This window comes from Phallusia mammillata, chromosome 6 (genome assembly GCF_965637545.1).
Source record: "Phallusia mammillata chromosome 6, kaPhaMamm4.hap1.1, whole genome shotgun sequence".
Lineage (NCBI taxonomy): Eukaryota > Metazoa > Chordata > Ascidiacea > Phlebobranchia > Ascidiidae > Phallusia > Phallusia mammillata.
The window spans coordinates 25972954-25988314 of NC_137257.1; the positions used below are offsets into that span (position 1 = coordinate 25972954).

The 15361-nt window shown below is 42.4% G+C and overlaps 1 protein-coding gene across 1 annotated transcript; it reads left to right on the forward strand.

Moving 5' to 3' along the window:
- On the forward strand, positions 1-15084 carry LOC145234562 (uncharacterized). Its single transcript, XM_080099274.1, has 19 exons — positions 1-57; positions 224-393; positions 482-560; positions 738-923; positions 1439-1620; positions 1823-1898; positions 2138-2328; positions 2423-2501; positions 2668-2846; positions 11462-11525; positions 11683-11864; positions 11928-11997; positions 12243-12433; positions 12571-12649; positions 12711-12892; positions 13202-13274; positions 13418-13602; positions 13739-13805; positions 13916-15084. Coding segments are annotated over exons 1-19 (2487 nt in total). The 5' UTR covers positions 1-55; the 3' UTR covers positions 14166-15084.
- The last annotated feature ends 277 nt before the right edge of the window (positions 15085-15361 follow it).

Sequence of the window (15361 nt, forward strand, 5' to 3'; positions counted from 1 at the left end):
TGTGGGATCTTGCCAAGATACCACAGCCTGTGATAGTGGTCTTTGCGGTGCAACTATGTAAGTTTTGTGCAACAAAACAATTTGAAAAAAAACAGTTTTGCTTCATTTAGAAAAAAATGTTTACTACCCATATGACTATATCTGGTTAATTTGCATGAATGGTTCATTGGATACGACACAAACAATCAACCGTCATATAATGAATTACATTGTGTTTCTGCAGGGGATGCACTCCAACATGTTGTAACTCAGCTGACAATTGCAACACCGGTAGACTTTGTATGGTTGGAACAATTACTACAGTTGGAACCGATCCAGCAACTGGAAACATGATACCTACTCTTTGCCATCCGGACCTTTACTGTGGAAGAACTGAAACCACCACAACATCAGGTGGGAAAGTGAACATTGAAAGCAACATTGACAACCGATTCTCACACTTTTTGCATTGTTGATTTTACTTCTATTTTATTACGCACAGGCGACACGGACACTGTGACTGTTGTTGGATCGTGTCAAGCAACCGTCGTCACATGTAATGAACTCTGTCCAGCGAATGAGTAAGTGAATACAAACTTGACAGTTACAAAGTTTGGCTAGATGATCAGACGAGCAATTATTACACATTTTTCGTACATACAAAATTCATCAAAAGTCGACCCTTAGTGCAAAACGAAACTGTGAACAACAAAGCAAACCTATTAATCACAATTTTTTGTATTCATTGTTGCAATCAGGGTTTGTGTGTCTGCATGCTGTAACGATGCTGACAACTGCAATAGTGATGATGTGGCAACAATCACAAATGTGGTGACTTGCATGACGGGATCAGTAACTGATGGAACACTCATCGAAACCACGGCTTGTGCTGCTGGAGAACTTTGTGGAAGAAGGGAAACCACTGATGGAAGTTCAGGTGACAAGTGAACTTTAACCGAAACACAAAATCGTGATGACAGTAAAACATTTGACAAAGATAACCCAAACGTTTTAACACACGTTTGCGCATTTGTCCGCATTGCGAAAAAAAATCTTATTATTGGTTATAGTGACAACAACTGTGGGATCATGTTCAACAAAGGAAGCTTGCCAATTGTTTTGTGCCGGCGTCACGTGAGTTTAATTTTAATCAACCTGTGTTAAATTGTTATTTGCACATTTAACACGAAAACCTACGTTTTTAGAAACAATAGTCATACTTTGGATCCAAATACATTAGTTTTGTATGACATTGTATCCAGTGGTGGGCTTTAACTTTTTTGTCAGCCGGTTCTATCACAAAATTCATATTTTTCAGTCGGTTCTGTTACAAAAAGTCCATTGAAATTAACCAGTAATGCTAACCGGTTCGCTCATCTCATAAAATTTCGTGAGACGGTTCTATAGAACCGGTGCGAACCGGCTGAATCCCACCACTGATTGTATCCTAATTCCGCAGAGATACATGTGAATCTGCATGTTGCAACGACGCCGATAAATGCAACAGTCGTCCAGCTGCAGACATAGACAGCGTTATACAATGTGCTACCGGAACATCAACGGAAGGAACTCTAACTGGACGTTTAACTTGTGCATCTGGACAACAATGTGCAAGAACTGAAACTTCTGTCACAATGGGAGGTAAGCAGTGAAGTGGTCAAAAAACATTTTTTTGAAGTGGGAACTTTGTATGGCAGTTTGTTTAAAACTCCATTTAAAAGGAATCTGATCTAAGCAATAACAAAAATGTCCAGTGGGCATGACTTATTCTTCGCCATAGTACGACTACCAGACATTAAACCAACAGGGTTTAGCCTTTCAATCAACAAATATTTTGTTTCAGCAAACACTGAAGTAACAACTGTGGGATCTTGCCAAACAACATCGGCCTGCACCAGTGGTCTATGCGGGGACACTGCGTAAGTTTTGCTTTAAAATATCGCGTTAACACGAACACTGCCGTTATACCCAATTAATTTTACAAAAACTACTTCTTTTCCTAAAACAATGACACAATAATAGAGATTGGTGGTATCACTTCACTAAATATCAGATTCTGTTGTGTTTAACTTATCATCGGATTGCCACCTACATCAGTCCAAATCTTTCCTATCACATATGCTAAACCCAGCAACAACTCGCTGTGTTTTGTGTGCAGGGGATGTGTAGCTACGTGCTGCAGCACTGCCGACGCCTGTAACACTTTGAGCTTCGCTGTCCAAACTGGCAGAGTTTGCATGGTTGGAACAACAACAAAAGTAGGAAATAATGCTGCAACTGGAAGTAAAGTACCTACACTATGCCATCCTGATCTTTACTGTGGAAGAACTGAAAGCACCACAACATCAGGTGAGAAGTTAAACATTAAAGGCAATAGGACCAAAGAACCAACACTTTAACTCTTGCGGAAAGTATTTTAGTTGTGTTGTTTTACGATCTACAGGCGGCGTAGACACCGTAGTTGTTGAAGGATCATGTCAAGCCACCGCTATGACATGTGAAGTGCTCTGTTCTGGAACTGCGTAAGTTGAAACGAACTTGTTTGGATCGTGAAAGTTATACTAGGGACAAACCGACAAAGTGTAACCAGCTTAGATAATTTACAAGTTTTAAGAATAATTTATTATAAATTCTTTCTGTTCAAGGTAAAGAAACTCGTCATAACCAAATGTTCACTGTGTTTATTAGGGGTTGTGTATCTGCGTGCTGCGACGATGCTGACAACTGCAATAGTGATAATGTGGCAACAATCACAAATGTTGTGACTTGCATGACGGGGACAGTAATGGATACAACACTAACTGAAACCACACTTTGTGAGGCTGGAGAACTTTGTGGGAGAAAGGAAACCACTAATGGTGGTGGGGGTAAGAAGCAGATCGTAAAATAAAACACAAAATGGTAATGGTACAATAATCCGGTGTAACGACCGCTAGGTGCGCAGCCTGGCCCTGCGCCGTTCGTCACACTAGATAACCCTTTTTTGTAAAACGCGCCCGTCCTACAGCCTGTCCTCCAAGACGACCCACTCTTGCATTTGCAACGAATGTTCTTTTTTGGCGATAAAAGGCAACGCTGACGAGTAAACCAAGACGACAACGTCAATAGCAACGGCAACGGTTTTTCTGTAACCACAAATAATTTACATAAGCCATACGTATACATTATGACGTCATAGCGACCATCACACAATAAGCAGTTTTAACAGTACACACAGGTCTTACTTAAATCCACGTTAATCAGTCACATTTTACATTAAAATTACTTACAATTACTCATAACAAGTCAAGTTACTGTTAAAATACACATTAACACAAGTTAAACACAAATAAAGTAAGAACATAAAACATACCAACTGTTGGGTAACCAGGGCTTTACTAGCACGCGGCTAGAGGTTCCACAACTGACAATTCAGCATTTTAGCTATTGCTCTTAACATTTAGTTTCACTATAAACACATAGACACAAGAAATTAGGATAAATTCACTTAAATTGACTGCAAACCTAGCAACTAACGCAGCTCACAAAAACGTGGCGTTCAAAGCACATGCTCTGTCGCGGATGAATATTTCAATACGTCACGAATAAAGGAGAACTTAAATCAGCCAAGCGGAACAATTAATTCTCGCTGTAACATACCCCCCGACGATGTGCGAACCCATGAGAACATCTTTACAACACACAAACAGCGAGAAAGGAAACATAACGAACAAACACAACATTTTAAGCCAGAGGCGTGCAACATACGGCCCGCGGGCCAGTGTCCGGCCCGCGGCACCTACTTTCGTGGCCCGCGCAGACTTCAAAGTACTCCATCAATTATGAATACTTTTTACTGTTAGGGCATGGAATGTTGCTATATGTACATCAACACTGGTATTTTCGACTTTGTACAACGTCACGCCTTGATAAGGTTTTATCTACTGTGACGACATATTCCCGTTGTTGCATCATAGTGTGCATTATGACAGAACTGCCTTTGTAGCAATAATTCAGTAACATGATTTATACGTAGGTGCCGTAAACATATTGACATTTATTCTACGAAAAGGTTAGCACAGTGGTTCCCAACCAGGGCCCATTGGCCCCCCAGGGGGCCACGGGTGTGGATTCACCAGAAACACCTACTAAAAGCCGTTTTGTTTTTTGATAACTTTAACTTTATTTCTAATTTAATCGACTATTTTACATACTATTTGTCTATATTGAGGTTTTTCATGATTATGGATTCTTGTTTACTCTATTCAACCTGTTTAAAGCCGAAATTAGTATCGAATTCCTACACGAGTTTGCCATTTACATTTGTTAAGTGGGCCACAGCGTACAAAAGGTTGGGAACCACTGGGTTAGATATTCCATTTATTGAAAAGTACTCAAAGAGTAACTTGATTGTGTGCGCTTTGCTATTATATAAGCTGTTTAAAAATGTATGTGTTGCTTTATTGTTTGGCCCCCAGCTTTATTTTAACTGTAAGTTGTGGCCCACCGCGATAAACAGTTGCACGCCCCTGTTTTAAGCCTTCATAATCAAACACAACTTTGCCACCGGTCGTTTGAACGATCCAACGTGCGTTTTAACCAAAGCACTTCGCACAAACCCGGACTTATCCGGGTACGTTTCTACGATTCTTCCGGTAAGCCATTTTCCTCGTGGTGCCGAGTTGTCGACCAACAGGACCAGATCACCAGCGTCGAGGTTCTCTTCGGGAAATTGCCATTTCTGACGCGTCTGTAGCGTCAGCAGGTACTCATTTGTCCATCGGACCCAAAACTGGTCGGCCAAGTACTGGACCTGGCGCCAGTGTCGTCGAACGTAGTTGTCTTCCTTCACAAATACTCCGGGTGGCGAGATATCATGTCGCCCAATCAAAAGCAGGTGGTTCGGTGTCAGAGGCTCTCTGTCGGCAGGATCAAGACTGATGGGAGTCAAGGGCCTCGAGTTTAGGATGAACTCGACCTCAACAAGCAGCGTACTCAGCGTCTCGTCAGAAGGCACTTGCTGTCCCAACAATACATTCAAGATCTTGCGCACCGAACGAATTAGACGTTCCCAGACGCCACCCATGTGACTGGCGGCAGGTGGGTTAAATGACCAGTCAACGCCCCACTGGCGAAGACGTTCTTCGATGTGAGTTTGATTCCATTTTTCAAGAGGCTCGCGCAGTATGCGCTCAGCGCCGACGAAGTTCGTTCCATTATCACTGAAAATGCGCCTGGGCTTTCCCCGTCTTCCAATAAACCTTCGGAAAGCGTCAATAAACGAGTCAGTAGAAAGCGAGTGCGCTACTTCCAAATGCACAGCACGCACGGTCATACACGTGAAGATGCAACCGTATCGTTTGACTTCGCTTCTTCCTTGTTTCACGAGTATGGGTCCAAAGTAATCCACACCCACAGACGAAAACGGTGGCTCACCCGGAGTCGTGCGCTCAACAGGTAAGTCGGCCATCATTTGTTTCGAGACTGAAGCATTTCTTCTTCGACAGAACACACAGTTTCCAAGGATTCTTCTTACCGCTACACCACCTCGCACAATCCAATATCTCTGACGAACAATTGCCCAAGTGTGCGACATTCCGGAATGGCAAACATTAGCGTGTGTCTCGCGAATAATCAAAGTAGTAATGTGATGTGCGTTTGGGAGAATCATCGGGTGCTTAATTTCAAAGGGAATCGGTGCCCTTTCCAGGCGGCCACCCACTCGCAACACACCACCAATCAAAACAGGATTGAGTCTATGAAGAGCTTTTGATGGCAGTTTCTTCATGACTTTCTTCTTCCCGGTGCGATCTAAGTCTTCGCACTTACACAATGCCTCTATTTCGTCAGAAAACTGTCTTCCTTGAACATATTTGACAATCGCTAGCTCAGCCCTTTCAAGATCAGCGACAGTCAGTCTTTTGGATAGCTGTTGGTCCTTCTGAGAACGCAGATAGTCAACGAATCGCTGGAGCCAAGCAACTGCCTTCTTTAATTTCTTCCAAGAAGAATAGCGACAAATTAAATCATCAAACAAACACTGCTCCTCTGCAACATGCACAGCCAACATTTTCTTCGGTTTCATGTTTAAATATTCCTCGGGAACATCTTTGGTATTCACAGGATTCGTAGGCCAGTGACGTTCATCGCTGCCTAAAAACGAAGGTCCGGTGAACCAACGCTTGTTTTGGAGAAAAGCCTTTACAGTACACCCACGAGATGCGTCATCAGCTGGGTTTAGTGCAGTAGGAACATGCTTCCACTGCGACGCGTCGGATCCTTCCTCAATTTTTGCCAGTCGGTTGGCGAAAAAGGTACAAAAACGCTTATTTACGTTGTAAATGGATTGCAGAACTGCAGTTGAATCGGTCCAAAACACGGATCGTCCGATATCCAAGTCAAGTTCCTGCCTTAAAACTTGGTCCATCTTGACAGCAAGAGTAGCTGCGGTCAATTCCAATCTGGGAATAGACACCATCTTCAAAGGCGCAAGACGGGCCTTTCCAGTAACAAAAGAACAATGCACATTGCCTTGTTCATCCACTGTTCGCAAGTATGCGACTGTTCCATATCCACAGGAAGACGCATCTGCGAAATGATGCAGCTCGTGCGTCTTGACTTCAAGTCCAGTGGTCTGAAAACACCTTTTAATCTTAATTTCTGATAGACCTGGAAGCTCAGAAATCCATGCGTTCCATCTCTTTTCTATATCCGGTGGAACTTCCTGATCCCAGCCATAATTTTCTTTGCAAAGCTCCTGCAAAAGCTTTCGCGCATGTAATATTACAGGCGCAACGAAACCCAGGGGATCGAACAAGGAGCTGACCACGGAAAGTATTCCTCTCCTCGTTACAGGCTTCTTTTTGACCTTTACGTCAAATTCAAACACGTCGGAGCGAAAATTCCACAATACTCCAAGCACACGTTCCATGTGCTTTACATCAACATTTAATATAATGGACTGTACAGATCTATCTTCGGTTGGGACTGACGACAACACACGCTCGCTGTTGCTCACCCATTTTCTGAGCCGAAATCCTCCGAGCTGCAACAATTCACGCAACTCTCCAGCCAATTTGATTGCATCGTCTTCGTTCCTTACGGACTTCAAACAATAGTCCACGTAGAAGTTTTGTTTCACTGTCGAAACCGCTTCAGAACTGAATTTCTCCTTGTTATCTTCAGCAGTTTTCTGCAAACAGTACCCAGCACAGCAAGGAGACGAGGCTGCACCAAATATGTGCACCAGCATCTGGTAATCAACGGGTTCTTGTGATAAATCGCCTTCAGGCCACCAAACGAATCTTAGTGCAGATGTATCGATCGGATCAACCTTTACCTGGTGAAACATCGCTTCTACATCGGCGACAAAAGCAACTGGTTCCTGGCGAAATCGGACAAGCGTCCCAAAAAGACTGTTGAGTAAATCTGGGCCTTGCAAAAGCTGGTCATTCAGCGAAATATTATGATATCTGGCGGCGCAGTCAAAGACGACCCTCACCTTTCCTGGTTTCTGCGGGTGTAGAACCGGGTGATGCGGCAGGTACCAAACAGCGCCATCTTCCGGCTTCTTGTCGTCGCCCTTTAAACGTCTGGCATAACCCTCGTTCAAGTAGGTATCCAACGTTTGCTTGTACTTCTCATACAGCTGCGAATCAGTTTCCAATCGCCGTTTCAAGTATGACAAACGCTTCATTGCCATAGCACGGTTATTTGGCAAGTTTGGAGCACCTGGTCTCCATGGCAATCGCAGTTGGTAGTGTCCGTCATGACACTTGACTGAGCTTTCCATCTGCTTCAATGCGTATCTGTCTTCTTTCGACAGTGTCGTTCCGGGTGACAACGCGGTTTGGCCAAAGTCGCTTTCCCACATGCATTTTATCTGTTGGTGCAACGTTTCGTCCTGCGAGGTTACAAAATTCACCCGTATCTGTGAACTTCTTGAACCATTACTATGACAAGGACCTACAAGCGACCAACCGAGCATAGAACGCACGGCACTTGGCTCCTTTCTTCCGCCTCTTCGTTCATCATTTATCCAGAACACCTCGGGAACGTTTGCTCCAATCAGCAACATGACTTCCCCATGGGGCAAGACAGGAAACTCTAAATTACGCAAGTGAGGCCATCGCCAAAGCGACCCTTCCGGTATTCTGTTTGGGGAGAATGGCAAACTGTCCACGCTCAAAACGTCGTTTAATCGTACGGATTGCTTCCCGTCAAGCGACGCCACCATTAAATCAACGGCCAAACCTTCTCTTCTCTGTGACCTATCACTGACAGTGGTCAAGGAGTACGTTGTCTTTCTCCCCCCGACGTCCAGCTGCTCGATCAGTCGTTTGTCACACAAGGTTGTAGTCGATCCTTGGTCCAAAAAGGCGTAAGTTTCCAGTTTTCTACCATTATTGGCCGTAACCTTTACCGGCACTATGTTAAGGTATACACTCTCTGCATGAGTGCTCATGCAAGTCCAGGTGACAGTTGCATTTGATGATGTGGGTTTCTCTTCTGAGGCCTGCGTAGACGCTTCGCGCACGGGTGCAGTTGAAGAAGTCTTCCATTCTGTCCAGTGCAGAAGGTTGTGATGCTTTCCACGGCATCCGCCGATGGTGCAAGAGCTTGGTAAACTACATGTTCTTGCTATATGACCCTTTACGAAACAATTGTCACACAGCCGAACTTGACGCAGAAACTTCCTTCGCTCTACAAAGGTCTTCCGTTTGAACACGTCGCAATTGCCAAGGTCGTGCGATTTACTGCACAAGGGACATCCCTGCTTCTGAGGACTTCTCGGTTCAGCCTTACGCTCGTTTCCCGGAGCAACCGATGTCGCATGAGTCGATGCTCTTGACCTCGTCGAAGGAGATTTGCTGCGCCTTTTCTGCGCATCTCTGTCCTTCCGAGGACCCAACACTCGACCAAACATCGTGGTTCCAATGTACGCTTCCTTCTTAACGAATTCAACAAGGTGACAGAAACGAGGCTCTTCCCCATTCCTTTCGATTTTAGCTGCATGTCTTCTCCATTGACTTTGCAGTGCAAACGGCAACCGCTTTATTATATTCAGCATATTTTCAAAATTGTTGATGTCTGCGAAGTATCCCAGATGAGTCAGGGTCACCAGGCACTCTTCTAATGCCTGTGCTAGCTCTATCAATCCGTCAGTATCATCGGATTTCAGATAAGGCCAGTGACTTAGCTTATCCACGTACGCACGTGCGATAATAATAGGACGTCCGTAACGCTCGAATAACAACTCTCGAGCCCTTCGGTAACCTTCCAGAGGGTCAAGGCCAACGCAAAAGGCAATCATTGCATGTGCTTCTTTTCGACAGTATTGGATGAGATAATTAAGCTTCACACTGTCGCTGTCTACACGTCGACCAATATTTTCGTCAAAGCTTATCATGAAACGCGTGTACATTAGCGGATCACCATCAAAATACAATAGCTGTGGCCTGGGAAGCTCCATCCCTGCCTTCAAGACTGCAGCAACACGACACAGGTCACTCACCTCCGGCTCATGATTCAGCACTTCCGTTTTTGGTTTAGGTTCGCAACGCGAGGAGGACGGAATGTCCGTTACCTGCGCTTCTGAACTGCTTCTATTAATAATGCCGGAGTCTGATGCTTGCTTTTCCTCTTTTACTACTTCGGGTTTGGTCTCAGGTGAGAAGAGGACTGGTAAATCAACTTGCTTTTCTGGCTGAAATCCAGCAAAACATGACCCAGATGAAGACGTCCTTTCCCATATCTCTGCTTCAACTGTGGCGGATTTTATCTTGTGGTCAGCTTCGAGAATTTTTATCTGGTTTTCCGCTTCCATCGTTTTCTGCAAAAGATTGGTCTCTGCTTCCATCTTTTTCTGCAAAAGATTGGTCTCTGCTTCCATCTTTTTCTGCAAAAGGCTGCTTTCTGCTTGCATCTTTTTCTGCAGAAACTCTTTTTCTAGAAGTGCGACCTCTTTTCTCACACGCGCCTCAGTACGCTTGCAACTCGACCTCGAGCTAGCATATGAACCAGTCTTACTTCTTGAATCAAAATCGCTGACCGACGGTTCCTTACTCGAATGTTCAGGCGGTTTGGAACGCCTTACTTCCTCTAACCATTCATTTGTGCGCGCATCAAATTCTTGCTTGCCACTTCTCAAACTTGAGAGCGCAGCATTAATTGTCCTTCTTTCCTTTTTCTTTTTTACAAAATCCAGTCGTGTTGTATGTTTGCCAACACAATCGTCGTACAAGACATCAATGGCCGAAATCTTCTCCTTTAACTGTTGCACATTCGAGGAATCAATCATAATTTCCTCTGCATCTTGATATGTCAAGTTTAGACGTTTTACTAAACTGACAAGCATGCGTTGAGATTCAACCATCTTGATAACTTTGCTTATGCACAATTCAAAGTCCAAAGTTGAAATCTTCAATTTCAACGAGTTCCATGAGTTGAAAAACTTTATTTTTCAACGATTTCCGTAAGTTGAACACTTGTGTTCCAAAAGTTGAAAAACTTTAATGTAACGACCGCTAGGTGCGCAGCCTGGCCCTGCGCCGTTCGTCACACTAGATAACCCTTTTTTGTAAAACGCGCCCGTCCTACAGCCTGTCCTCCAAGACGACCCACTCTTGCATTTGCAACGAATGTTCTTTTTTGGCGATAAAAGGCAACGCTGACGAGTAAACCAAGACGACAACGTCAATAGCAACGGCAACGGTTTTTCTGTAACCACAAATAATTTACATAAGCCATACGTATACATTATGACGTCATAGCGACCATCACACAATAAGCAGTTTTAACAGTACACACAGGTCTTACTTAAATCCACGTTAATCAGTCACATTTTACATTAAAATTACTTACAATTACTCATAACAAGTCAAGTTACTGTTAAAATACACATTAACACAAGTTAAACACAAATAAAGTAAGAACATAAAACATACCAACTGTTGGGTAACCAGGGCTTTACTAGCACGCGGCTAGAGGTTCCACAACTGACAATTCAGCATTTTAGCTATTGCTCTTAACATTTAGTTTCACTATAAACACATAGACACAAGAAATTAGGATAAATTCACTTAAATTGACTGCAAACCTAGCAACTAACGCAGCTCACAAAAACGTGGCGTTCAAAGCACATGCTCTGTCGCGGATGAATATTTCAATACGTCACGAATAAAGGAGAACTTAAATCAGCCAAGCGGAACAATTAATTCTCGCTGTAACATCCGGTAAACCCATTTCTTTTGGCTGAGGCACTTAAACGAGATATTAAGTTTCGCGGCACACAAACGCGATCTCACAAGCGTTCCCATCGAAACTTGTGTTTAGACTTGGATCGAATTGCAAATGGAAAATTTTACTTGTTGAAAGTTTTTGGGTTACAAAAGTGATCAAATTGTCATAACCGCCTTGTGTCCAACTCTATTTTGGAACAATTGAATTACATACTGGTACTTATACATTATTTGACTAGCATTAGCACTTGTGTTTGTTACAGTGGTAACAATTGTCGGATCTTGTTCAACACCAGGAGCTTGCGAACTATTATGTACGGGAGTCACGTGAGTATCTTTTTAGAGCAACAAGTTTTACTTTGTTATGTTAAAATCCAACTGCTAACTGTCAGTCATATTGGGTGTGAAACGTGTACAATATGTTTTGTAATGAAGAAAAATGCAGGGGTTTGTTATGGAGAGACAATTCATTTAATTTCCACAGAGACACATGTGAAGCAGCATGTTGCAACGACGCCGATAAATGTAATGGTCGAGCAGCTGCAGACATAGACGACATTGTAAGGTGTGCGACCGGAACATCAACTGATGCAATCCTGGCTGGCCGCATTACGTGCACAACAACACAACAATGTGGAAGAACCGAAACATCTGTCACAACAGATGGTAAGATCAGTGGCATAAATAACGGTAAAGACTGACTGTCAACGAATATTTTTTTGTTTTTAGGAAACACTGTAGTTACGACTGAGGGGTCTTGCCAAGACATGGGAGCCTGTGATATTTGCGGTGTCACTGAGTAAGCTTAGTTCAACGAAATGCTTACAAATATTCCAGTTTTGCATTACCAAAACAGTAGCATAAACGCGTTGCAAGATACTGATATGACTCAAATGGCATGAAACAATTCATGTAATTTTCGGTTGGATTTAACCAGTATATACCTCTGTCATTTTTTGGCAAAGTCAGCAGTTTAGTCAGATGCAAATTTGTACTAATGTCAAATAGGCCACGTCCTCTTAATCTCCTTATTGTTGTGTTCAGAGGATGTGTGGATGCTTGCTGCAACAAAGCTGATTCCTGCAACACTTTGACAGTCGCTGTACAGACCGGCAGAGTTTGTATGGTTGGAACAACTACTACAGTTGGAAGCAATCCTGCAACGGGAAGTTTAATGGCCACACATTGCCATCCGAATCTTTACTGTGGAAGAACTGAAACCACCACAATAACAGGTGGGAAGTAATACAACATATATGTTAACTTTTTGGTGTAATAAACCTTGCAACCAACATGGCTATTGTAGTAATTAATGCAAGGGTGTCCCACCCTCCCCAATATTGGTGTAATTCGTGCTTTTTCGATTTTACAGACAGCGTGGACACAATGGTTGTTGTTGGATCATGTCAAGCTTCAGCAGACTCATGCGACTTGCTCTGTGCAGATGATTCGTAAGTTTACAAGCTCACACATTCTACAAAAATCAACATGTTCAATAATGCACAATTTCAGAAACTGCGTCCGTGCATGCTGCAACGATGCTGACGGTTGCAACAGTGTTACGGTTGCTATGATGACAAGCACGCTAATTTGCCATGACGGGACAGTCCCTGGAACAACTTTAACCGCATCAAACCCTTGCACCACAGCAAACCACGTCTGTGCTAGAACAGAAACGACAACAGGCATTGGAGGTAATAGAAGCTAGAAACACCAAAAAAGCCTGAAACTTCTTTTGCGTTGCCAGTTTATCCAACAAAACTTTTGAATCTTAAAAATGTCACAGGCTAATAAATGGCTTAACAGTACCAATGCTGGTAACACAAATATTTGTTCCTTTTTTCTGGTCAAGTTTTTAACTTTATTGATCTGACATTCATGAAGTTATTGAGGCCACAAGAATATTAAAGCACGGGAAAAAATTGTTGGGTACAAAATGTGTGAATTTTTCAGCAACAGTAATTTTTCGACGTATTTGTTTTAATCTTATGTAATATTTTAAGATTCAGCCACGGTTGAAACCGTTGGATCGTGTCAAGCTCAGACAGACTGTGCAACATTGTGTGACTCAGTTGCGTAAGTAAAATCAAAAATTTTCTTTCACTGCTTTGAACAGTGCCTAGTTCGACAAACATTTTTTACTGAGCAATGGTTTAAGACGCCCAAACACCATACAACCGACAAGTGCTACTATAATTGTTGATATACTTTTTCCACAGAAACTGTGTGAGTGCTTGCTGCAGCAGTTCGGATCTCTGCAACAGTTTAACAGTGAGCCAACAAACTGCCCGAAACTGTTACGTTGGAAGTTCAACTTCCGACACACCAGTTATGGATATGACTTATACTCGGTGCGCTGCATCCGAACAGTGCGGAAGAACTCAAACCTCTGCAACATCTGAAGGTAAACGACAAACTTAGGGAAAGTGTAACACCTCATGATTTACAATTGCCTGAAATACAAACCCAGTCAACAGAAAAAGACCATTTATTTTACGGTTAGTTTCTGTTTCACAATAAACAATGCTGTTTATATTCAGGTACAACTACAGTAACTACAGTTGGGTCTTGTACAGAAGCAGCCGAATGCGATAACCTGTGTGCAGGGTAAGACCTGGGAAACTAGTTTGCTCCATTCTATTACTTAACCGTACATATTTGTTGGGTAAGAGTTTTCGTAGCTTTTTGATTTGAAAGCAATAACATTGAAATTATAGACCGTCTGCTGCTGATTGCGTTTCCACATGTTGTGATGCTGATGGCTGTAACTCCGAAGTAGTCACGACCACGACAACCACAACTACAACAACAACTACTACTACCACCATCACCACACCACAAGCAACAGCTACCGCAACAACCACTACAACTACTGCAACAACAACCACAGCTGGTGCTAAACAGGCAGCAGAAATTAATATTATGGTGATGTTGGGTCTCTTGGTTCTCGGTTGGTTCATGGCTTAGAGTGGGATGTTTTTTTTTCTTCTTTATAACGTACAGCATTGTTGCTTTTTGCGTTGAGAATAGAAAATATATTTGTCCACTGTGCTAGCGTTTTTACATCTTGCACCTGTTTTTTTGCGTAATATACCAGAAATATTATTCTATTTTATTAGCCAACTTGCAAATTGGTAAACATTACCGAGTTTAAACGTCTAAACGTGTGTTGCTTTTCGCCCACTTTTTATTAAAAAAGGCATTGCTTTGCACTGAACTATTTTTCAGTCAATTGTTAATGTCAACAAACTTTTTACACCCTTAATTTCTTTCTGTGCTGCGTGTAACACGTAATTGTAAAAGTCAAAAGTTGATTACTGAACCAAATTAGACATTTTCATACTGTGTAGTTAACTTCAAATGAAGGTTATAATGGTGGCATAAGATGTACTTAACGCATACGTACGATATAAACGTTATTTAAAGTGAAACGTATTTTTGATCGGTCTGAGTTAACATTTTTCCTCGGAGGTTATTACCCATTAATCAAATGCTGTATTACTGATTTACTGTATCACTTTTGATTTAGTATTGCTTTTGTGTAAAATATGTTTTGTTTCTTTAATGCAGTGTTTCTTAAACTGTGTTCCGCTGACAAAAAGCGGGCAGGCATGACAACCTTTAGAAGCCTAATTTCTTATAGTTTAAATAGTCTTGGCCTGCAAAAAATGCCAAAGTTTGAGAATCACTGCTTTAAAGTAACGTGAGTTTAGGGTTTTAACTCTTGCACCTTTGCGTTCTGCTGTCTTACACATATCTCAGTACGATGTTTTTAAATCAATAAGTTTTGCAATGGTTATTGAATAAAAACCAATGGATTTTTGAGGGGTTAGGCCGGTTCGCGAATTTGGAATCAGTTTCAGGTTTTGACTTGCATCCGAGTGTTTATAATAAACGACACGATTTTGGTGGAAAGTCACGCGCACTCATTTACAGACATGCACATGTTAGATGTTTGTTTGAGCGTACTAACAAAAATTGACAACCAAATCAATTTGATTGAAATGTTGCAGCAATGGCACCAACTGCAACATAAAAGCCTGAGTTTCACTACAGAGGTAACTCTAGCCAAGTTAAACTACTGAACGCTGAAAATAAAAGCTATGCATTATTAACAGGCACTTTGTCCACTGAAGTTCCCATGAAACATTCCCAACATCGTT

What these genes read in the sequence shown, in the direction of transcription:
- LOC145234562 (XM_080099274.1), top strand. An exon ending in GTGCTCTGTTCTGGAACTGC is followed by an intron (nt 2,502 to 2,667) that starts GTAAGTTGAAAC and finishes TGTGTTTATTAG; the next exon opens with GGGTTGTGTATCTGCGTGCT. An exon ending in CTATTATGTACGGGAGTCAC is followed by an intron (nt 11,526 to 11,682) that starts GTGAGTATCTTT and finishes TAATTTCCACAG; the next exon opens with AGACACATGTGAAGCAGCAT.